Consider the following 25,194-nt stretch of genomic DNA (forward strand, 5'->3'; position numbering starts at 1 on the left):
CGAGACAGGAATTGGTCCCGTATTTCTTTTACTCTTTTTTTTTCACGGTGCAATTATACAGCCCCAGAGCTCCAGCAGAGTGGTGGCTGCCTGCACTCCACCCTGGAACCCCGGGGAAGCGCCGGCTGCTGGCACTCCTGCCCCCGGAGACCCAGGGAAGCAGCAGGTGCTGGCACTTCCAGCCCCAGAGCCCTGAAATACAGTATTAATTGATCCGTGAATGGAAAGTTATCAAGTCAATGCTCATTGGAATCACAGAACCCTTGGCACAAGTTACTGGGACCCCAGTTCAGCAGTTAGCACTGGCTTCTGTTGGATTACTCTTGTTTAATGTTACGCACATGCGCAAATACCCTCCTGCATCAGCACTTTGTATATTTCCCAAATATGTGGAACATAGCAAAGGTGATATTGACAGCTATAGAAGAAGCTAATGCAGCTGGCTGGCTGAACCTTAGGTAACAGCTACTTTTCTTCGCACACAGCAAGACTGCTCACTGGGGCACCAGTTCTCTACTTCCATTCTGAGACAGCCTCACTGTGCTGTTTTGTTTTTTTAACTTCAGCTGCTTTTGTCTAAAACAGAGTTAATCTCAAAGAGAAGAAAATAAAGCAGATTGGCCTTGGGAAATACAGCATTTTTAAACAGGTATTTAAAAAGAGTTACTTCTAACGCAACCCTCAATGGCCCTTGCTTTTTTTTGTTTTGGGTTTTTTTTCAGTTAAGGCATAATGTTTGAATCAGTTGAAGTCATGTCAATTGATTTTTTTATTCAAAGACAGGAGGGTCAGATTGCAAGTTCTGTGCTTCATGACATTCGAGTAAAAACCTTAACATCCATTGTGTTGGAGAATATTGTCCATGTACAGTTATTGCTACATTTGCAAAGGGAAAGCATTGTATATTCTTCTTTATTAATGCAAGAGGGGGTTAAGCAAATGAAAAGGCAGTTGTCAAACATACATGCAAGGGCATGCTATTTCATAGCCGACCCCTTCATCTCATGGAGTTCATTTACAAAGCATGTTTTAAAAAAATAAGTATTTAATAGGCATATTAATCAAGGCAAAAGAGAAGAGAGGACCTATTTTCTTTCTGTTCCTGCCCACAAGCTGCCCCAGGTAGTGACGACTTGTTCTGGAAAAGGGACTTATCTAGCAAATGCATTCCATTAACAAGATTTAGTCATTCATGAAGTATTCATTTAAGTAGAGTTCATTTAATTTATTGTAGGGAGACTCTTAATAAAATAAGTCCTAGATCTGTCACTGGCTTTTACATGCGTGTAAGAGTTTTTACTTCTAAATGTCTTTATCAGAACAGCTTTTCATTCAGGAGACATTTGGTGAAGGCAGTTAATTTGTTTTCTCTTCCAGAGGAGATCGTTCCATTAATCATTCTAAGAAGTCAAACTGATTGCTCTGTTACTTTAAGGTCAGCATAGTCTTGCTAACATGATCTGCATAGTGCTTTTTAGTGTTGTTGAATATTCTTCTTACGGCAGACTTTAAGCAACAGATTCTTTATGTTGCCATTAAAAAATAACCAAACTACATTTTGTGGAAGGAATATTGTCAGATTGCATTACAGAAGACAAATTGTCCTAAATTCTGAAATGAGAGGTCAGTTAGCTTCACAGCATAGTCGTTCCTGCTTAACCAATGTAGGTTGTTGGATATGTACATATGTGTCAATGTGCTATATATACAAATTATGTAGTGCCAGGTTATTAAAGTTACACAGAGAGTGAGACTTTCAAAAGTGTCTTGGTACCTTGCTAGGGGCAACTGAATGAGAATAGGTGATTGGCCAATTGAGATGCCTACCTGAATTGTCAAGAGCACCTGTCTGCAGCTTCAAAATACCTTTGAAAATCTGGCCCTTAGCACACTGAGGTCGTCTTGCCTGATCTGCTTACCTGAGCTCCCAGTTGATGGTTATTCTGGAGTGAGAAACTAAGGATCCAGTCTTACATTTCTTGGGACCCCAACAGCTCCACTGAGGTCCACTGAAATTCTGAGAGCATGAGAAAAGCCGGACTAGGCCAAAGCTTGAGTGTGAAGATAGCAGGGGTGTTATATGTAAGACAAGGGAGGTAATTGTCCCGCTCTGTTCAGCACTGGTAAAGTTCATCTGGAGAGCTGTGTTCAGTTCTGGGCACCAAACTTTAGTGAAGACATGGACAAATTCAAGACAGTCCAGATGAAAGCAATAAAAATGATCAAAGGCTTAGAAAATCTGACCTATGAGGACAGGTTAAAACAATTGGACATGTCTAGACTTGAGAAAAGAAGAATGAACAGAACTCTGATAAGCCTTCAAATATGTTAAAGGCTGTTATAATAGCAATTAATTATTCTCTATGTCTGCTTATGCTAGGACAAGAATTAATGGCCTTAATTTGCAGCAAGGGAGATTTAGGTTTGATATTAGGCAAAAACTTTCTGATTCTAAGAGTAGTTAAGCTCTGAGATAAGGAGCTTCTGGACACCCCATGACTGGAGATCTTTTTAAGAAAAGGTTGGACAACCACTGTCAGGGATGGTCTTGGATGGTCTCAGAGAAGAAGGCAGGACTTCCCTTCTGACCCTCTGTGTCTATAAGTTTGTAGTCAGTAGCTCTCATGGACACCAAATAGTCAGTCAGATGGGAAAATATTTTAGTGTTGGAATTTGATATTTTGTAGATAAGTCATTGGCAAAATGAGCATAAGAACAACCATCCTGGGTCCAATCAAAGGTCCACCTAGCCCAGTATCCCTTCTTCTGATGGAGGCCAATGCTTCAGAAGGTGTGAACAGAATAGGTAGTCCTCAAGTGATCCCTCTCCTGTCATCCATTGCCAGCCTCTGACAAACAGAAGCTAAGGAACCATTCTTACCCATCCTGGCTAACAGTCATTGATGGAACTATCCTCCATGGATTTATCCAGTCATTTTTGAACTCTCTTAAAGTTCTGATGATCCCAGCATCCTCTGGCCAGGAGTTCTACAGGCCTACCGTGCGCCATGTGAATCAAAACTTCTTCTTTCCTTTTTAAACCTGCTACCTAATAATTTCATTTGGTGACCCCTACTTCTTACGTTATGGGAACAAGTAAATAACTTTTCCTTATTCACTTTTCCCACACCAATCAGGATTTTATAGACCTCTATGATATCCCCCATTAGTCTCCTCTTTTCTCAGGTGAACAGTCCTAGTCATTTTAATCTCTCTTTAATATCCTTTGGCACCCATTCCAAACCCCTAATCATTTTTGTTGCCCTTTTTGGACCTTTTCCAATGCCAGTATATCTTTTTTAAGCTGAGGTGACTTCATCTGTAGGCAGTATTCAAAATATGGGAGTACCATGGATTTATATAGCGGCAGTAACATATTCTCTGTCTTATTCTCTATCCTTCTTTTAATGATTCCTGATATTGTTTGCTTTTTTACTACTGCACATTGAGTGGATGTTTTCAGAAAACCATCCACAATGACTCCAAGATCTCTCTCTTAAGTACTTGTAGCTAAATTAGTCCCCATCATGTGTTCCTTCAGCATGCCCTTTTATTACTTCTGCTGTCCCCTAATGTTCCTCTGTCCTTTCTCCAACTCAGAAAACAGAATCTATTTTTGGAGGTGCCAGTCAGACATCCCAACGACATGGACTAGTCCAACAAAATAGTTGATGAATGACAATGGCTTCAATGTTGGCCATGTTCAGCTCTTTCAGGGCACTAGTGTTCATGTGCCCATCCTCCCAAGAGATATTTAGGATTCTTCTGAGGCAGTGTTGATGATATTATTCAAGCAGCTTCAAGTGATGCTTGTACGTTGCCCAGGTTTCACATGGATACAGTAGCATTGGAACAACCGTTGCACAGTATACTAGGAGTTTTGTCGCAGTTCTCAAAGACCCTGTGTCTCAGGGCAAAAGCAGAGCTTGTCTGGCTCCGATGATGCTGGATTTTTGCATCAATGTCAGCTTTAGTGGAAAGATGACCAAGGTATGGGAAGTGCTCCATGTTTTCCAGCTATTCTCCATTGACTTCAATAGAAAGTATATGAGATTGTCCCGTCGGCGAGGGTTGGTGGAGCACCTTGGTCTTTTTGATGTTCAGTGTGAGGCTGAGATTCTCGTATGCTTCAGCAAAGGCACTAAAGATGGTCTGAAGGGCCACAGGAGAAAGAGCAGCAACCATATTGTCTTCCACATACTGGAGTTCCATGATCAAGGTTGTGGAGGTCTTGCTTTTAGCCTTCAGTCTCCTGAGATTGAAAAGCTTCCCATTCATGCTGTAGACAGTCTTCACTCCATCTGGAAGTTTGCTATCAATGAGGTGGAGGGTTATTGCAATAAAGATGCAGAACAGTGATGGGGCAATGATGCAGCCTTGTTTGACTCCCATTTTGACCTCAAAGGGGTCACTTTGGAATCTGTTGTTGTTCAATACTGTGGCAATCATGTTGTCTTGAAGCAGCCTTAAGATGCTAATGAATTTTTGGGCCGCCAATCTTTGAGAAGGCGCTATGATTGACTGAGTCAAATGCTTTGGTCATGTCAATGAAACTCATGTATGAGGCTTGTTTTTGTTCACAACATAAGGACATACTGAAAGCACAAACGAAAAAGTGCAGCAACCATGTCAACGCTGGGGAGAGCCTTGCCCAAGATAGTCCCCAATGAAGAACAGTAATCCATGAGGGGGTGGTGCAACTTGAGAGGTCCTGCCACAGTGCAGGCAAGGAGAGGTGGAGAAGAAGAAAAGAGCTTCAAAAACTGTCCCATGCCCCACCAAGAGAACCAACCCCTGCCCCTTCTGTGGTAAAATGTGCGGCTCCAGAATCAGGCTTATCAGCCATCAAAGGACTCCCAAATAGGAGGGTGACATGAAGACGTCCTCCTTGTTGTTTAGGGACCACCAAGACAAAGAAGTCCCCATCATTTAGTATGTACATTTGGAATTAGTTTTTCCAATGTGCACTACTTTACATTTATCAACATTAAATTTCATTTGCCATTTTGTTGCCCCATCGTGTTGTTCTGTGAGATATTTTTGAAACTCTTCATAGTCCGCTTTGTTCTTAACTATCTTGAGCAGTTTATTATCATCTGCAGATTTTGCCACCTCACTGTTTACATTTTGAAGAGACAGACCAGGGGCAGGAAGAGACCTTGAAGGGGGTGGCACCTTGAGCGAAGGGATAGAATGGAGGCAGGGCCTGGGGTACAGCTAGAGTCAAACACCCGCCAGCACTTTTGAAAGTCAGTGACCACAGGGAGTCCCCTTCTGTCTTTTCCAAGGCAAGTCTGGAAAGCATCAGAGTACAGGCAGAGCGGTTGAGTCTTTGGCTGCCCAGACTTGATGACCGAAGCTCATGCAAATCTGTGAGGACAATAGAAAAAGGCTTTGCTGTAGGGCTAAGGCAGCAGCTGTCATCCCAGAGTGGCTGCAGCTCCCTCCCATGGCCTGTGAGCAGGATTCCTTGTACTCTGGCTGTGCGCTGGGACAAGGATTGGGTCCTCAGCATGACTATAAAGGATTGTCTGATGCTCAACAGCTTCTTCATGCCCTGCTCCCTTCTCACTCTGCAGTCCAGCCTCCCCTCTCCCCCACGTTACTCCTAGGGCAGAGGCACACGTGAGAACAGACGTTAGAGGTCACTTCTTTTCTCTTGATATGAAGCTCTTTTCTTTCTCCAAGAATCCTTTAAACCTCGCCCTGCACTTATGAGATCAGCATACAAAAATGTTCACCAGGAGCTGGAAAAGAAATATCTCTTTTCTGGCCCGAAGCCCCACGTACGATATTGGGGGGGATCCTTTTCTCCCCATTCACTCTTTGCCAGTTCACAGTTAATACCTAGGCCGCCTTTAACTACCCCTTTTGGAATGTGCAGGCTATACAAGGGGACTCAATGAAAGGTTACCGGCTCCAGTCTGTGACGTCTTTTGATTCAGTTCTAGTGTTAAAAATCTAAAAAGCCCTGCACAATTAAAGTATTGTATAACATACATTGCATCTTATTAATCAACATTACATCCAATTATACTGTCGTTGTATTACATTGCACTGACAAACAAAGGGCTGGGCTCTTTACAGAAATGTTATGTAGCTATTATGTTTAACCAGGCTCTTTAGACGGGAACCTTGGTTTAAAATGTCAACATCTTTTCTTTCAGCAGAATTCAAAAACACAAGTGGTGATCACCATAAATACAGAAAACAGTGTTGCAAGATATATTTCACCTTTTGTGCAAAAACTGTTATCCAAATTGCAAATTATGCCAAATGTTGGGATGTGCAAAGCCAAATTTGTGTGAAAAAGGCCATGATACAAGCACTGAGAAGTTTGCACGGCTGTATCAGCTTGGGAGGAAGAGAAAGGCCAGGTACCTGGGAATAAAGCCTGTCCATGCAACCAGGCCATGGTTAGGGCCCGCACCAGTGAACACATACTACTTTACTCATGTGAGTAGTCCTACTGATCAGGTTCGGGAAGCAGCCTTGACTTTGGTGGGACTACCATTGTGGGTAGAGTCACCCAGGAACATTGAGAGGATCAGGAAAGATCCAGGCAAAAGGGCATGTGTCTTTTGGAATTAAATGTTTTCTATGTTGGGGGTGAGGGGCGTTAGAGTTCATCAGTCAGGTGCAATTTCCTGTGTCAGAAAAGCCACCATTCAAGGTTCACAGGGCAAGTGTAAGATCTCTTCCCCATGAGAACACCCACACAGCTGTTCAGTGGATGTTATGATGACTCTCTTGGTTGCAACTCAGAAGCAGTTTTTTTAAGAACCAAATCCTGCAGCTGTCCATACCTGGGTGACTCCTGCACCTGCCAGCACTCTGTCTGGACACAATTGCGGGACCTGGGGTCTGAGGCCATCTGGTTGCAACAAGTGGGTATATTGGATCCCCGTGTCTTTTGCACCTCTGCAAAGGCTTCTTTTTTTAAGAATTAAATATGTGTCTCACTGTGCTCTTACATTCGAATCCTACAGGCAATGGATTTCAGCCAGGAGCAGCATTATGAATCTTCAATGGCCAGGGCTTCACTTTTACAGGTCATCAGAAAGACAGCATCTTCTTCAACCCAGCCGCCCAAGGCAAGGGAATTGGTTCCCTGGTAACTCAGGAAACTGCCACCTTCTAAAGTCCTGTCCCTGCAAACACACACCTGCCTCGCTTTGCTCCCTGGGCTCAGCCCACCAACATCAGGGGAGCTGTTTGTCTGGGTAAGGCAAAACACATGCAGAAGCGTTGCAGGGGGCAGTATCTGAATCCCCCATGGGCCAGACCCAAAGCATACTGAAGTTACTGGGAATCTCTAGATTTCAGAGGGCTTTCGTTCAGGCCATGTGATATGGCTGGGTTCCTCCCTGCCCCTACCAGATTCATGACTGCCAGCCGTCTTCTCACACTCCTGCATAGGCTCAGCACCATGTGCCTTACAAAGGTGCTGTACAAGTCCTTGTCCCGCCACCCGTATCCCCACCTTCCACCCCCCGTGACACAGGCTTTGACCTTCTCCCTAGGGACTGCTCTGCCCCTTCCTCTGTCTGTACCTCTGTTAGCTGGGGCTCACCTTGTCAACCACTTGATCATCAGGTGTTTAACCAGTTGTCTCTCAGTTTGGTCCCTGTGAGGACGCTTACAAGCACTGAGTCCACCTGAGGCTACTCACACTCGGCCACAGGACTCTTCCTGCAGTAAGCTGCTGTGTCCTTTGATGTCTCCCACCCAAGTGCTGTTGCGACTGGAGTTTGCCGCTTTCCCTGGCTCGGAGGAGACCAAAGCCTCGGGTGGTGAGTCTTCACAAGGCGGGACTTGTGTGGCTGAATCCTACGCAGCTGTTCAGAAATGTAGGAGACTCTGCTTAGCGAACTGTGTGAATAAATGTAAAGCTCCGAGTATCTGCACAACTATCACGCAATAGCTTGGGCCCAGTGTTATGAAGGTGCAGGAGTTAATGCCCCCTGCTGCCTTTTTTTACAGCTCTCTCTCTTTTACAGATCTGTGCTTGGATGATGTTAAGGAGCTGAATAGCTTCAAAGGCACTATAATTCGGAGCTAAGGATCCTTAACCCAGCCCAGAGTGCTTAGCTGTTGCAGTACAAAATGTATTCTAATTGTTAATTAATTGCATGCGGTACAGAGCCCTACATGCAGAGGCTCTCTCCAAATGAAATGATTAGTGTGATTATGATTTATTTGTAACATAAGTGTGAGACCAGATACATGCATACAAAATTCAAAGCAACCCCCTCCCCGCAATTAGAGATGTCTGTTTCAATTAATAATAATGTGTTGCATAAGCACAGCACTAAACATTTACATCCAACAAGTCCATTTCATGGCGATACCGGGAAGTTGTACATGGACCTCCCATTAACGCTGACAGGGATGATATGCATGAGACACCTTCAAATCAAACTTAAACCCAATTAAGGGTGAAATTCCATCCTTAGCTCGCCCCATTGCTGAGGTTCCCAAACAGTGGGTGATCTTATCTACCATATGTACTGCAAAAGCCTGCCACACTTAAATACCATTGTGTGTGAGTTTCAGCTTTCACTCTGAATTTCCTTCCTCCTTGTATCTCAGGCAGACCATTTACATAATTCAAAAAAAGTTTTTGTGGTTTCTGTTGAAAAAGATGATGTAATTCAGTGCCATTTACATCTTAGACAGATGATTAATAGTCCAGGGTGGCGGCTTGACCCTATTATGTAAGGCTGACACTGTGGTATTATTAAATAACAATACAAATGATTTTAATATCAAGACCCTTTGACTTTATAACCTGCCCACATAGTTAAGTTTTCAATGTGAAAAAGATTTCACAGACAAGGAATAATACAGGGGGGAAACAATCAGAAGTTACAGAGCAGAGTGGCTGCAGAGACTACTTGAACTGTTATCTGCAGTGAAGTCCTTATTGTAATATTTAAAAAGAAAATCTCTGCTGAAATGTAAAACTGTAGTCTTAGTAAAGCACTTCAGTCCCTTATTTAGACAAGGGTTCATTGCTGTTCTTGCTTATGCTTTACCATAGATGCTCATGGTGCTTTAACAATACAATAGTAACAAATAAAAACATAGCACCACTATTTAGCACTTACCAAGCTAATGTTAACTATTTTTTTTAAATTGAAGACATATTGCTTATCACAAGGAAAATTTGCCACTACCGGAGGACCCTATTCTGTGAAATCTTTGCCTACTGAAGTCCTCTTCTTGTGAACAAGACACTATTTGCTGTTCTGTAGTTTCTTAAATAGGGCGTTTATCCAAAATATTTCCAAAATGTGCAGTCTTTTTCTGAACATAACCAACTTGGAAATCCCAAGTAGAAGGTAAGCTATCACTCCACAAATTGTTGCCAAAAAAGAAATTATTGACTTTCATGTTTTGAAAGACACAATGCATAGAAGAATTGCATGAGTGATAAAACTACTTTGTTTTGTAATAGAAAGACAGCTGTCTGTGCATACTCTTTAGGTGGTTCCTTGTTATTGTGCATTCGGGGGTTGGGGGTATACAGAAAGACAGACACCTTTTATAAATACTCTGCAGAATATTTAGTTATTCAGAGGTCAGATACTTTTATTGTATTGTCCATGGTGGTATAATAGAGATAGCTATTTATATATTCTTTCTTGATAGTGCCTGTGATTTTATAACCTGTGCTGATAGTAGTGGAGAATTTTAGAAATACAGTATTGGTATATAGCCAGTTGTTCGTGAACATCAGAAGTTTTGAAATGTGATTGTAATAGAGGAATATAATCATAAGCTTGAAAGGCTAATGAGTGGAAAGACCCACACGTAAATGCTATTATGTACTTAATTAGGCGGGGTTTAAAAAAATGAGCCACACAAGTTGTTTTTATCAAAGAAAATGTATAAATAACAACCAGTGATTCAAACTGCTCTACAAAGAAAAAGCAGGGGAAAAGAAGCTAACACTTCACTTGTGGCATTCAGATAATAGTATTTACTATACTAATCTTTTTGGCTTAGAGATTGACAATCAATATGTTATTACTAACTAGCATTAACACACACACACACACACACACACACACACACAAAAGCTTCCATTTCTCTTTAACTACGTCCCTAAGTACTTTGCATTTAATTTCAACTGGACAGTCTTGCCAATAGTGCAAATTAAATTTAAAATAATATTAAATATTTGTACAGGGTACAGATAAAAGCATTGGCTTGTGCCGTTGGTTGAAAACACAGAGAGAGAGAGAAAGAGAGAGAGAGAAATTCGAGCTAATCAAAGTTAAAATAAAGTCTCTCTCCCTCTCTCTCTCCCAAGACTACAGTCTATAACATGTTGTTCCTTATAGAAAGTGGGATATGGTGGCATTTGCTTGATTAACTTGCTTGACAAAAGTGACAGCTGCTGTGGGTGCCTGTAGATAAGCTGCACAGCGCAGTTCCGCCTTTGTACATCTGTCAGCAAAAAAGGAAGACTAAAGAGTGAAAAGAGACAAATTGGTCCCAAAAGGCAATCCATTCAACTGAGGGGGCTGGCGCTATTCAACCACTCACTGTGAATCTCAAGTACTAGGGAGCTTATTCAATTTCATTCATTCTTTAGAATGAGCCCACAAGTGTTTAATTTCTTATTCTGCCCTATAAAAGGGGGAGCTTTTTTATTGGAAGCATTAATTGTAAGACTAGCTGATCAATGCTTACAACATTAACTCAGCCATAATCTTCTGTTTAACTGTGGCTGGTGCCACTAATCTTGATATCTGTAATGTGGTAACTCCTCACTGACTTCTCAGATTGCTTTCAGAAAAATCCAGAACCATTCAGATACACAGCTCTGTGACCCCGAGCCTCTGCCAATGAGAGAAAGAACTGCAGGCTGGATCCTCAGCTGGTGTAAATCATCATAGCCCACTGACTTTATTATTTGCATTACTGTAGCACCTAGGAACTCCCATCCCAGGACAAGACTGTTACGCTAGGTGCTGTACAAATACATGAAGCTTCATCAATTTACACTGCCTGGAAAGGGGTCATCTCTATGCCTGCCTGGTTACATAGAAAGGTTTCCTAGCTGAGCAAGGTAATCTTGCTGCTGGAAAATGCTCTGCAGAAGAGTTTCTCAGAGATCATCTTCCTAATAAAGTGGAGGAAGGCCTGCAAGCCTTGCACATGTGCGACCACTCAGGAGAGATTCCAGCGCTGCACAGCTGATCAGCAGAACACCCACTGCCAGGTTTTGTTTCTGCTGGTGGTTCACATTTGCACGTCTTGGTGCACATAAAAATATTCCACACATAAATGGAAAAACGCCACACACAATGGCTGTGTTTACACGTGCATTCCTCTTTCGAAAGAGGTATGCAAATGAGGTGATTCAAAAATGCAAATGAGGTATAAATTTGAATATATTGCACCTCGTTTGCATATTATTATTTCGAAATAGCTTCTTTCGAATGAAGAAAACCAGTGTAGACACTGGTCTTTCGAAAGTAAAGCCCATCTTTGAAAGAATCCTTCTTCCCTTTTTTTATGGGAAGAAGGATTCTTTCGAAGATGGGGTTTGCTTTCAAAAAAGCAGTGTCTACACTGGTTTTCTTCTTTCAAAAGAAACTATTTCAAAATAAGGATATGGAAATGGGGTGTCAGGTATTTAAATTTATACCTCATTTGCATTTCCGATTTGCCTCATTTGCATGCCTCTTTCAAAAGAGGAATGCAAGTGTAGACACAGTTGGATTGAAAAGATCAGAGAGAGAACATTCTTGCAAGCATGGCAGCCTGTAGTAGTAGCAGTAGTAATAATAATAATATGGAAAGAAACATTTTTGAAGAAGTGTGAAGGGCACAAATGGGTGTGTAGGGGTCAGCAGGGCAGCAAGGTTTCTCTTTTTGTGGCAGAAGTTTTTTTCGCCCATCTCGTAATTGACACTGGAGGGTTGACTTTCTGGTGGAGCACAGCTTATCTCATCCACATCGGTGTGTGCCACCATTCTACTCTGCAACTTAAGCTTGGTCTGCATTAGGCAGATAAGTCGATTGCAGATACATAGTTCTAGCTATGACAAGTGCAGAGCTAGAATCAATTTATCTGCAATCAACTTACCTGACCGCCCTCACTAAGGAAGGTCCATAGTGATAGTGAGGAGTACAGGGGTCGACCGCCAACCCCGTTATGTCAATTTCGTGCGTCTCTATTAGGTGTCCAAAATCAAATCCAGCAAGATCAACCCTCATTGGGTCAATCTTCTGGGTAATGTATACATGGCCTTAGACACAGTTTTAATCTCTCTGGTCCAGGGACTTTAACGTGCTCTTCCCTGCGGTGCCTAGAAAGTCAAGGCCCTTCTCCCCATCCCAACAGCATTTTGCCTGCAGCTCACCCCTCGGGGACTTCAGGAAGAAGTGTACTTCATTTTCATGTGCCAGGGTGTCTACCCCCTCAGAGCTAATTAACCCTGGTGCAGGCTGCACTGGCAGGAGGGTGGGATGAAGCCCAGCTAAGAGACAAGCTGGGATAGGAAGAGAAGAAGGTGAAGGTAAGAGGAGGTGGCAGGAGGGAATTCTGTCACTCCCTAGAGGAGAGGGGGAGTTGACAACAGACAAGGAGAAAAGAAAGCTCTGGGATCATATCTTGGACTTTAGATTCTGGCAAGAACCCAAGGAGGAGGCAGCAGCCACTGGGAGCAGAGGAAGCTCGAGTGGTACCCGGAAGTAGGCCAAAAGATAAGGAAAAATAGGAAGGAGCCCAGGAAAAGAGCAACAATGTCTGGGCTAGCTAGTCATAGGGTCTCTGGGCCTGGGTTCTCCTACCATCCACTGGGAAAGTGGCATAACCTGGGCAGTGAAGCATAAAACTGCCTGAGACACTTTGTCCCGAAGGAGTTTAATTCTCCAGAAGAGGCAAACTGAAAGGACTTGGCTGGAAGGCCCAGCCACAAAGAGGGAGCAATCAAGTCAAAGAGTGGGAGACAGACCATGTGGTGTGCAGCCAAAGGAGGGGGCATCTGACTGGTCAAGAGTGAATCCCCTGGTGAGCCACAAGGAGGCGCCCTAGTGGTGAGTAGTTCAACTTCCTGGAAAAATAAAACTAATGCTGTAGATCAAGGACCTTGGGACTACATCTGCTGGACTGGCTGAGCTATGTTCAGTGCAGGACCTGGGGTGAGGGAGGCCAGAGATGGCATTGACCAACTTCCCCCATCCCCTCCAATCAAATTTGCAGCCTGGTGCAAGATGGAGCAGCATCATGACGGGCCACAGATCTGACCCGAGGAGCTGCCGTCAGATCCAGATCTACATGGTCCTGCCCTGAATACTGACTAAGCCATTGAAGTAACCCAGGGCTAAGCTTTTCTAAAATGAGAATATGTGAAAGAGAATGTTCCTGATTTTTCTGCCCACTCTCACCTTTCATTATCTACATCTAGGCAAAAATGGGTGTAAACCCAACCTCAGCCACCAGTGGCGTTTGACATCCAGTTTGCACAGGTGTAAATGATGTCAGAGGACGGCAGTGGAGACTCTCTGCAACTGAGATGCATACATGGGGTTTTAAAGGTTACCTGGGAAATTTTGCTGTGGTGAAATCACCCACAGGAAGTTGCATGATTTTTGCCACTTTCACACCTTTGTCTGTAGAAAAGTGATACATGCGTCAGTCATGCACTGGTCAGTTCCTGTTTGGATCAATAATGTTCACCAAGTTACTACACTCTGTTTCTTCTTCGAATCCAGGGTCTGAGTTGTGATTATTCTCCTTTTCAGTTGGAGAAGCCAGTCCCACTGAAGAGCAATAGCGCAATGTGCTGCAGTGCACAACTCTGAGTGTGACATTACAGCTCAGTCCTTTGCATCTGGGCTGCTGGGCCTGAGGCACAAGAAGGCCCTCGCATGCCCTGTCAGAGCAGGCAGGGAGAATGTCGTGTCATTCCTCACCAACCCCCTCGTAGATCCCTGAGGAGGAGCACTGAGAGACTCCATCAGGCCTGTGCCTAGAGGACAGAACAGAACCCTGAGGGCGGAGTAATAAAGCAAGCTCGAGGGGAAACCCTTGAAGCTCAAAAGACTCCAGCGGGCCAGAGATGGCTTTACTCTTGTGCCATTCTCCAATATTCTCTTGTGCAATAAGCTGAATGCATAGGATGAGCCATTTCATCTTGGAGCTTCAAACACTGCATCCTGCTTCTCCCATAATGCACTGGGCCGATAGCATCTATGATAGCGGGGCACAACATCTTTCCTTACCCTCTAATGATCAGCATGACGTTTTGCAGCCCCTATCTGAGGCTTCTTCACTATAAATGTTCTTATATTATTGGTCTTCACAGACTTGGACTTCAGAATTTGTGTGTGTGTGTGTGTCTGTATTGGGTGCAAGTGTGCACCCCAAATTGGCTTACTCCAGGTGCAAGGCTCCAAGTCATAGGATCCATGTCTAGGTAGATGAAAGAGCAATATAAGGATCGTTGTGAACTTGTGTAGCAAAATAATGTGTGTGCACAGTAAGTTCTCAGTTGTGGTCTGTCTTGATTGCTAAAAACCAGACCTAGGAGTTACCCAGGGCTGCAGCCATGTTTGTCCATAAGTTAAAAATGAAACATCATTTCTATGAACTGTGGTGACAGGGTAAAGGTAGAATTTGACCTCCGTTTGTCATGTTAATCATAAGGGACATCTCTCCTCCCCTCCATACATGGGCTGCTATTGATCCTGATCCAATTTACATACTTCGACTGGGCTGGACCTTCAGCTGGTGAAAATCAGCCTAACTCCATTGACTTCAGTGGAGGAATCAGCCCAGTAAGTGGGGCATAGGTGCGAGTATCTGGCAGGTCAGAGAAGATTGGCAAACTAAGCTGGAGGTGGCTTCTGTTTCACAGCAAATTCACGTCAGTCTAGCAATGAAACGGCCCGGACGTGAGCACGTTCCCCTTTTGTGCCCGAATGTGCGGCTGCCTTGTTTTGTGTAGCAGAGGCGCCTCCTGACTCAGAATCCCTTACCTCTGGAACACCTTGAATTCAAAGGCTCGCTCGACAGCCCCCTTTCAGCGTTTCAAAACAAGCTCCTGGGCCAGACCCAAAGAAGAGGCAGCCGGCGGCCGGCTTTTCCCGACGCTGGTGTGTCACAGTTTTAAATAGATTTGAATTGCTCGGCTTGGTTCTGGTTGGAAACCAAGGGCTGAAATCCAGGGTCAGAGGTGAGAGTTACTATGGTAATTGAGTCGTATCACCAGTAGGTTGGCTCTCATGAGCATTAAAGGACATAATAATGGACAAACAAGAGTGGTTAAAGCAAGCAGGTAGGATTACTCTGTCCTTTTGTCAGAAGTATATAATGTCTTGTAGTCAGTTTTAAAGACTTCTCAACCCCCCATTCCTCCCCCAGCAGTCACCTGCTGAGTAATTTTGTATGCTTAATCTCTAGCCCTTAACTACAAGCTTTCTGCTAATTTGAGGCAAATGGGTAGTTTTGACACTAAATAGGGCAGTAAAGAATCCCTGACCTAGAAAACTCCATTCCGAGGCACTGAACACAGAAAATATTCTCTCGGCATCCTTGTGAGACATTTTGAATGACACAAAATAGCTTTGACTCAGCTGCGCTGCAGCCTGCGATTAATGGTTTGCAAAAACTTGCCGAACATCCTTGCTGCAACTTCCCCCATAAAACTTGTCACTTCGGATTGCCATCAGCCACCACAACAATAATCATTTCATGCCTATTGCTAATTGCAAGCACAGCTGAGGCTCAGCGGGGTGCTCTTGCACAGTCGCAGGCCTTTATACCAGCCTCAATCTGTTGTATGGCACTTGTTCACACACAAAAAAAACTACCAGCAAAGGCAGAAAGAGGCAGAGTCACAGGTTTCGTGTAATCCCTCTGCTCCCCTGCTGACAACTCAGGCCCAGAAGCATTCCTGGTTTTGTCCTACCCTTTACAAAGGCTGAAGTGACCTTAAGCTACTAGTATGTGAGCTTTTGAATGAAGAATACAACTCCTTCAGGTGCATTAAAAAGCAGGGCTGCATCTGGCTTATGAGATTCTGTTTGCCGCACCCCTGGGGTGAACTGTGGCTTCCTGTAACATGTAAAATATGAGTGTGAACTCCAGGTTCACGGCAAAGGAACAGGAGGTCATGCTTCCATTCAGACCTCACTCAAGAAAAGGGGAGCCTGCAAATGTTTCTGTGCATGTGTAATGACACCACCTCCCCAAAAGCACAGGAACCCAGCACGGGGGTTTGAGGAAACCTGCTACAGGCTGTGTGTTACTTGCAGATTTATTCACCTCCATTTTTGCAATTGATGTATTCGCAGACAAGTCTGCGCCGCAGCTCCAGCTCAGAAAACTTCCAGAAATTAAACCTATTGCTCGGGCTGGCTGGGCGGTTGTCATAGTAACGGTCAAAGCATACCAAGGGTCATGCCTCAGCACCCTCTACTGCCTCTGTTCAAGAGATTCTCGCTCTGCCCGCTTCTGCCCTGGCAAGATTAGCAGTCGGGTCTGGGGGAAAATGACACCAGCACAGAGTCCGCTTCCTGCCCCTGGAGCTGGGCCTGAAATTCTTGCTGGGAGTTGTTAATTCCAGCCTCGCTGGGTTAAACTGACATAGAAATTGGCAAGGGCTGAGCTGAAACAAAGTTGAGATTCCAGGATCTGACTCAATGGGGGTTCTGCTTGAGCAAGCACCACATGAAAGGGAACAGACCCATCAGAGTGTAGTATTCTGAGGCCTGACTGGGCAAAGAAAAGCTTGGCTCCCCTGTGCCTGCCCTAAAATGGACCACGGTAACTTGTGCAAAGTTCGAATGGGCTGTTTGCAGCAAAGCCATATGCTATAAAGGGAGACTCCAGCAGTGGTATGCTGCAGTTATGCAGCTTTGCATTAGAAAGTAGATGTTGCGTAACTGATGGCTTAGTCATGGTAAAACAGATCATTTTAATGCATTTAGAACTATGCCTGGGTGTTAGGAGCATAACTGTTCTGGATAGAAATCATTTCAGCAAGCAAATCAAAGCATTATTTGAACAGTGTTATCCCTGTTCCGCTGGGCTATCTCCCACTCTGTGGGCTTTGTGAGCATAAACACACAATAATAAACATAATTTGTTTTGATTGTATGTGAAATGCTCGAAGAAAAGATTGCTATAATTTTTCAACAGGCAGAAGAAAGTATTTCATATCGCACCAGGCCTTCATCTCTGTGTCTAAAGTCATATATTTGTTTGAGAGAGAGAGATTAGTTAAAGTATATACATAGTCATGTCGAAGTGTTAACTTCTGTGTGTTAGCCATGAAATCATAAGGCTTCTTCCTTCTAGTAATTCAGCAGCTCTAGTGATCGTTTCAGTATCTGTTTCTCTTACGGCTTACTCTTGTTTTATTGCACGCACACAGCTTAGACCTAGCAGTTGAAGAATGCTATATTAAATCTAAAAAAATTTATTGGTATGAGTTTTTTAAAATCAGGTTAAATATATTAACAAATATCCTTGACTTGTACCTTATCTATAACTTGCACTATTGAAATCCTTCTGAAGTTGATCGCTTAACTTTGGCGAGCAAATCATTTTAATACATTTAAGAAATACACATGATATTTAGGTTTATGTTTTAAAGAGCTGCATGGTTGGTGTTTTATTAGCAAATGCTTTCCTACTCATAGGAAGAGCAGCATGGCTCCAATTTGAACGACCCCCAATATCCTGGGTGATTGGATGTATTGTGCTTTGTAGATAATTTAGATTCATTTGTTTTGTGCTTCCAAAGACTCGCATGAGATGCTGATGGAAAGCGAGTGATCAGACGTAAGCTGGCAAACTCAACAGCAAAACTGCCAACCCGCTTGGAAGAGCATTGCTGTCACTGGTATTTTGGGGTGATTATATTGCATGGACTAATGAGGATTGGTTTCAGGAGTAAATAGCTGCTAAGTGGCTTTGTTTTTGAAGGATTGACTAAGCCAAGAATTCTCCTTCAGCACCCTTATGCTTCCGTGCCTTCCTGGGAACCTAACAAATTATTTTGGGCCTTCTGACGGCTGCCATCTTGGCATCTCTGACTCTTTGTCGCAGTTGATACCATGGACATTCTGTCCTTTTAAGGCTGCAGTAGTTGTTTTATGGAATCATTAGCTACACACAAAGCCTGCCCTGGCATATTACTGGCCCCTGGAAAGACTGTGCCATGCCCCCACGAGACTCACCACTCATTTAGATTTGATACCGCAAGAGGCAATAAACATTGGAAGGTGGACTGTGTAGGGAGAGAATGAGATACAGTGGAGGAAGCTCATAGGATGCTCTCAGAGCTGCAAGTGCTGGGTGTTGTTTTTAATGCTTGAGTAAAACTTGGAGATGGTTTCCAAGCAGCGTGGGTTTGGAGGGCAGAGATGGAAGCCTAACTCGAAGGCAGGAGCCTTTACGAAGGGGAGTGATATTTTGTGGCATGCAGGCTCAGGGGTGGGGGAGTGACAGCCATAGCACACATGAAGAAACAAAACCTTCTTTCAGTTTCCTTTGTGGTTTCCTATTTTGAGGCATGGGGGTGGCAATGAATCCTGAGCAGTTGTCCCCCTTCTATCAAGGAAATGATATTAGCATAGATGCGTAGCGTGAGGTCCTCACACCTCACTAGCCACGGTGTGCCTCACAGAAGGGCAGGAGTGGCAAACAGCAGATGTAAAAATACTCATCTGTGCCGGAGGCCCTGTGGAAGACAGCCATAAAGTTGCCCTCTGAGCCCCGCCCCCCCCCATGGCCTGGCATAAGAAGCATGCCGAGAATGGGTGTGAGGGCAGAAAGCTCTGTTGGTACTGGCATTGCATAACGGGAAAATCACAGTGCTGTTTGAAGCAGCCCTTGGCATAGGCCAGGACAGTAGCTCTGTTGCTGCCATTCCCTCGGGCGATCAGACCTGCGCTTTGCTCCTTTGGGAGGCAGAAGCTCGCCCGTGGCTTGTAAGGCCTGAGGTATGCCCCAGTCTGCCTGCCGGCATAGCCCAGACCACAGGGTTCACCCAGGGATTCCACCAAGCCCATCGGTTCCGCCCAAACTGCAGCACGGGGCCTGGAAGCAGATGTCCACTCTGACGTAAAGACTCTAGTTGACAGAGACTCCACCACGCCCCCTAAGTAAGTGGCTCCAGTAATTAATTACCTTCCCTGAACAAATGTGTCTTGTTTCCAGTCAGACTTGGCCTAGCTTCAGCTCCAACATTGGGTCTTGTTAGCTCTCTGTCTGCTGGATTAAAGCACCCTCTGCTGTCAGCAGTCTCTTCCCCAGGAGGCATGCAGTATAGACACCACCTGAAAAAATAACTCCCCTTCCTTTTTGATAGCACATCTGCCATGCTCTTCTCCCATCCTTTGTTAGTAAGAGGTTCATCAACCTAGGCACAAAATGTCTCACTGGAAAGCAGCTGAAGCCCATGGAGATCCTGGTGTAAGGGCGTGCTGGGTAGTAGAAGGAATGTGTATGGGCAGCGTGAAAGCAATGTGAGGTGCCTCGTAGTGATTTCTGTGAAGTCATGGGACTGTCAGACTAAATAAAGAGGACTTTCGCCATGTCAATCTGCATCTGTAAAAACAACTAGGAGTCCTTTAGCACCTTAGAGACCAACGGATTTATTAGGGCATCAGCTTGTGTGGGTATAACCCACTTCATCAGATACGCCGCATTAATATGATCAAGTTGTATTAGGGTCCCCGAGTGCATACAGGCTGCTCCGCTTAGGGAATCAGTCTTCCTACAGCTGATGGGGTTTGAAATTTCCAAGAAGGTAAGTGGCAAAGAAATCTCTGCGTTTGATATGGTTAGTGACAGTCATACTCTTGGTGGAGGACCTGTAAAAAAAAAATGCATTGGGATAAAACTGACAGCCTTCTTGGCAAATCAAATCCTTGGCAAATGTGATGCTGTCTAAACTTACTGTGGATGAGCCAGCAGTGCGGTTAATCTGTGACCATCCATAGGTGTTCTTTGTTGAGCAGGCTGTGGATGGAGCTATGCTAAAAATCAATAGTCGGGGGAGTGGGGAGGGGGGAGCAGGGTTTATGTAATAATCCCTATATGGGTGGGTGGGAGCATCTGTCTAATTATAAATAAAGAAATGCTCATTCTTTGAAATTCTGCTGTAAAAAAATAAATACCTAGTAACCCGGTCAAAGCAATGTAACAGGTTGGCAAATAGAAACGGAGCGTCCTGATTCTCGGTGCCTGTTTGCAGCTTGTGTTTATTCATGATGCTCATAGGCTGTGTTTGCTGGAGAACTCTTGTCTCTCTTGCAGCAATGGTACACCAGCTCAATGAATGTCATTTGCACCTGGTTGACAGACCGCATGGACCTGCAGCTTCACATTTACCAACTGAAAACTCTTATTAGGATGGTAAAGGTAATAATTTTTCTGTGATTTTGCAAATATCTTATCTTTGGAAGCACTATGTGTAGTAGATTTTGTTAGAGGAAATGTATTCTGCAGCCAAGCACTTAAGTCATTAGTTAAAACAGTCTATACTGGATGCATATGAGGGTACTGCAAGGACAAAAATTAATCAAAGGGAATTTGAGACATATATAAATTATAAAAAACTGCAAGCAATCATAAAGTATTTATTTACACTGCAAGAGGAAAAAACAATTATTGACATTTAACCCTAATTGTGTAATAAGCATTCAAAAAATTGATTTTTTATGCACACACATGATGATCACACCAATTAATCCATTTTAACTGGGGTTTAATTAAAAAAATACAACACTTGGTTGAAGGGAAATATTTACTCCCAGCAACATTTAAATATGTCTTGTGCTTATTGTCAGAATGCAAATCATGATTGTTCTTGTACTTAATTGAAGTTGTTTCCTTTACAATGGGTGTGTACAATCAACTCGAAGGGATCACAAAGGTGAGATAACATACCCTGAAAGTAGCATTTTTTTCCTGTGCACGTGTGTGTGTCTTGGACTAATGATAATTATTTCAGTGTGAAATCACAGTGGTTTATGTGAAATAAGATCACAGAAGGGGGTAAATACGTTTTTTGATCATTTTAGGTTCTATTTGATGTTTTTGGCCTAGTGTTTTGAACTGTTTATATTTTCCTATACCCCAAGAACAAATCAAAGTGTAACTAAATTACAACTGAAATGTACTAAATGTGCTTTTCATGGATTGGAAAAATAGGCACAAGCAGATAGTCTCTGTTTGTTAATTAGCTGAGGAAAATTGTTCTGGGTTTATTTTCTTGCAAAGCCATTATTGCTTTGGGTAGCTGCTAGAATGAATTTGAGAATGTTCTGACCCACAAGTAACTACTTAATCCAGTTACTGTTTTATAGTGCATTATTAAACTAATGGTGTTACTGCTACAGTCTGATCTCACAGTGATCAGTCAGCAAGATTCAAAACCTAAATTCAGAAACAATGGTTAATTTTAACTCTTAACTATCCAGGAGACTTTTAGAACATAGCAACAGCTGCAGACTATGGCTGTAGAGGAACTATAGGCTGGGTTTTTGTATATGATGTATATATTCAGTGTCTCTAATGTGCATGACTAGTTTGTCCACAAGATTTGACTTTTCTACGTAGGAGTGTTTGAAATATTTTCATTTCACCAGAGTAAAGAGTTTTGGTGCCATGTACTCGTGTCTCTTTTTATGTGATGCGGAGTTTTCATCTTATGAGGAAAAATAACTATGTATTACAACAGCACCTTGCTAAAGTGAACTGCATACAACCCAATTTACTTATCAGCTTGTACATCATTAATACGGTGGCCCCGAATCTGAAGTTCTTAGTAAGGCAAAACTCCAGTTGAGGGACCAAAAACACATTTGGGCCAGAGGGTATGTCTACACAGCAAAGTTATTTCCAAATAACAGCTGTTATTTTGAAGTAAGTTCGTTAGCATCTACACAATGCAGCCACTATTTCAAAAAACTTTCAAAAGAGCAGTTGGCTTATTTTGAAATAGGTAAACCTCATTTCATGAGGAATAGCACCTATTTAGAAAGGACTGTTTTGAAATAGGGGCTGTTTAGACAGGGCATAGAGCCTATTTTGAAATAAGCCAGAGTGCGTTAAATGGCTCTGCTTAGAAATAGGCTTGATGTGTGTAGATGCTCTGTTTTGAAATAGCTGAGGGGTATTTTGAAATGCATGTGGTGTGTAGCAGTGTTATTTCGAAATAAGCTATTCCGGCAAATCTCTAAATAGCTTATTTCATAATAACCCTGCTGGGTAGACATAGCCAGAGTCTCATTTACACCGAGGCCATTTAACAGCTCGCTGGCAATATAAAGGGGGCATAAGGTATGGTTACACCCACCATAAGGTTCCTCTGCATTGCTGCAGACATGTAAAACGTGCCCTTTGTATCTGTGAGACTCAGGCCCCTGGATGTACATGTGCCTTTACATTAATGGCCCCGTGGTGTAGGCCCAGGCCCCTTGTTTGCTGATTTTTGAAACGAAACATGAGAAATCTCCTTTGGGGACCAAAGAGTGACTTTGCACTGTTTGTCTCTCCTTCCCAACTCGGCACTTCCATCCTAGAAAACCTATCGAGATTTCCGATTGCAAGGAGTACTGGACTCCACCCTAAACAGCAAAACCTATGACACAGTGCGAAACCGGCTGACTGTAGAAGAAGCCACAGCGTCCGTGAGTGAAGGTGGAGGTCTTCAGGGAATAACGATGAAGGACAGTGACGAAGAAGATGAAGAGGACGATTAGCTAATTCTGGTCTAGAGGCTCACATGGTGGTGGACTCTTAGCCAGTGCATGTACCTAGTCTATTGTTCAGTTAGCCACATTAGGAATTTTTCTGTCAGCTCTAAATGCCCATGAGAAGTTTACCAATACAATTGCCATTTTAGCTGTGTGGTAATAAGATTAGCACCTCTGTTTGAGTCATTGGTTTCCTAATTTCATGTCTATATGTTCATAAGCAATATGGAGCACCATCGTTTAATACCATTAATGAAAAACTACATAGCATACATGCTAGGTGTGTCCCTGTTATAATTAAAGTTTAAACAATGCTTCGTTAATGTACTGTATATACACTGATGGTAAACTGTTGTGAAGATGAGTGAATCCAGTACTTTCATTTCTCTGTTTCTCTTCTGTGGATGCCAACTGCTTAAAATTAATAAAAACAGCTGTGTTTTTAAAAGAAAAGTGGGGCTATAAGAAATGAGTTTTTTGTTCTCTGTTCATTTAAAAAAAACAGCAGTTTGACTCATCCTGCAGCCCTTTAATAAACCATGTGCTTCTCCTTACAGATACATTTAACTCCATCAAGGGTATGTACCAATGGATTGGTATTTGGATTGCCACAACAGGTAAATCCTAGCATTATGGATACACCCATGCTATGATACAGTCCAAAGCAATTATTTTACGTCAACATTTGCCCCTCTTAAATGTTACATTTTGTCTGTTTCAAATATGTGTATGTAAAAAGGCGATTTTACTTACAATCTTAGACTATAAAAAAGTGTTTATAATAATATAGGAACATTTATTACTCCAGTAGATTGTTACCATATCTTAAATTCCTTTGTTTCACAATATTTTTATATATGTCATGTACATTGCATTTGGACTAGTAACTGCATGTCCCTGAGTTCCCCTTCCAGAAGCTGTGTAAAATAGTGGCTCCATTTTGCTTTTGCCTTACACAAGCCAACAGTTGTAAAAGTGTCAGAACTGTGGCTTTTCAATAAATGACTATTCAGATGTCCTGAGAATAAACTATTGAGTCGTTTTATGTCTGCCTTAGAGAAAAGTGACAAGCTAAGATGTAAGAGTCCCTTCCTCACTGCCTTCCAGAATAAAGGAGGTTGGTTCATTGTTTCCATGTAGGTGTTTCTACGGGTTATTTATTTAACTGGATTGTTTTCTGCTTCATTCACACAGATTGAGGTGGGGAAGGCACTGAAAAAGGACATGTTGCAGACAAGGACCTTAATGTATTTTCCCCAGGTAACAAGGGAGGAAATTCACCAAGCTATTTAGGTGCCCAGGTCCCACTGATTTCAACAGGCTTGAGCAGACTATATACTTTTGTGACTCTCATAGGAGAAGTTTCCAGCATCACCTTGGCAGTTACTTCTCCTTTTACCTGCCCACAACACCTTGTGAGCTATAGGTGGGCTGGTGGCTGGCTAGTGGTTTGTTCTTGGACACAGCTGCAATTTGGCTCTGGTATTACACAGTACTTGGCCTTGTCTGACACTTACCAATGGCCAATAATTGTACTTTAACTTTCCTTCATGGTGCTTAGGCTGGACATTAGGAAAAAATTCCTGTCAGGGCAGTTAAGCAATGGAATAAATTGCCTACCAAGGTTGTGGAATCTCCCTCATTGGAGATATTTAACAACAGGTTGGATAAATATCTAACAAGGATGTTCTAGGTGATGAGCTTGGTCCTGCCGTGAGGGCAGGGACTGGACTTGATGACCTCTTGGGGCCCCTTCCAGTTGTAGTATTTTATGATTCTGTCATTCTAGCTGGAGTCAGGCAAAGATATCAGAAAGACAAGGGAAATGGAAAAAGTCTTTTATGGGACTGTCTGGCTTTCGAGCTTCACAGAACTCTAGACGTGAAGACAAAAGCTTGTCTCGCTCTGTCTCCGAAGGAAGCTGGTCTGATAAGCACTGCCACCTCACCCAGCTTGTTACACATTTGTTATTTCTCTGCATACCTTGTTGTAGCACTAGTGCTCCTCGGCTGGCTTTGCCCAAGAAATTCCCTAGTCCCAGCCACTAAAAACAGGCATTCGGCCTCTCCGAATACTTAAAGAAAGGTCGGATGCAAAAAATTCATTGCAGACTCAAACGGAACTGAATGGGCCTTGCCATGCACTGCCAGGGACATAGGGTTTTGACAAGCTCTGATCAACAGGTAGAAATTAAAACGTGCTTATCAGCTAGGTAAAGAGCTGGCACTCAAGGACATGCCCTCTAACAAATACATCTGAGCCTTGCCTTCATGCTGTTCACTTGCCAGTTGCCTTGGAAGCCACAGAAGCAAGTTAGCTGCCTCTCATATCACACCCCCACACAGCACAGAGGAGGTGCCATGGGTTAACCAATGGCTCAGGTGTGTTTTCAACCTTCCTCTGCGTGATGTGGAAGTGTCTTAAACCCAGGTTCTCCCTCTCCACTGAGCCCCCTAACCA

The 25,194-nt window shown here is 43.2% G+C and overlaps 1 protein-coding gene across 13 annotated transcripts in view; it reads left to right on the forward strand.

The window, feature by feature from the left end:
- Positions 1 to 23,711, forward strand: part of CADPS (calcium dependent secretion activator) — a 349,949-nt gene extending 326,238 nt beyond the window's left edge. For all 13 annotated transcript variants that reach the window (XM_075006219.1, XM_075006222.1, XM_075006221.1 and 10 more), the window contains 2 exons: positions 20,291 to 20,395; positions 22,561 to 23,711. In XM_075006219.1, coding sequence (XP_074862320.1) covers positions 20,291 to 20,395; positions 22,561 to 22,740 — 285 coding nt within the window. In that variant the 3' untranslated portion in view covers positions 22,741 to 23,711. The remainder of the gene's footprint in view (positions 1 to 20,290; positions 20,396 to 22,560) is intronic.
- Positions 23,712 to 25,194: the final 1,483 nt, after the last annotated feature.

This window comes from Carettochelys insculpta, chromosome 11 (assembly GCF_033958435.1).
Source record: "Carettochelys insculpta isolate YL-2023 chromosome 11, ASM3395843v1, whole genome shotgun sequence".
Classification (NCBI taxonomy): Eukaryota; Metazoa; Chordata; order Testudines; family Carettochelyidae; genus Carettochelys; species Carettochelys insculpta.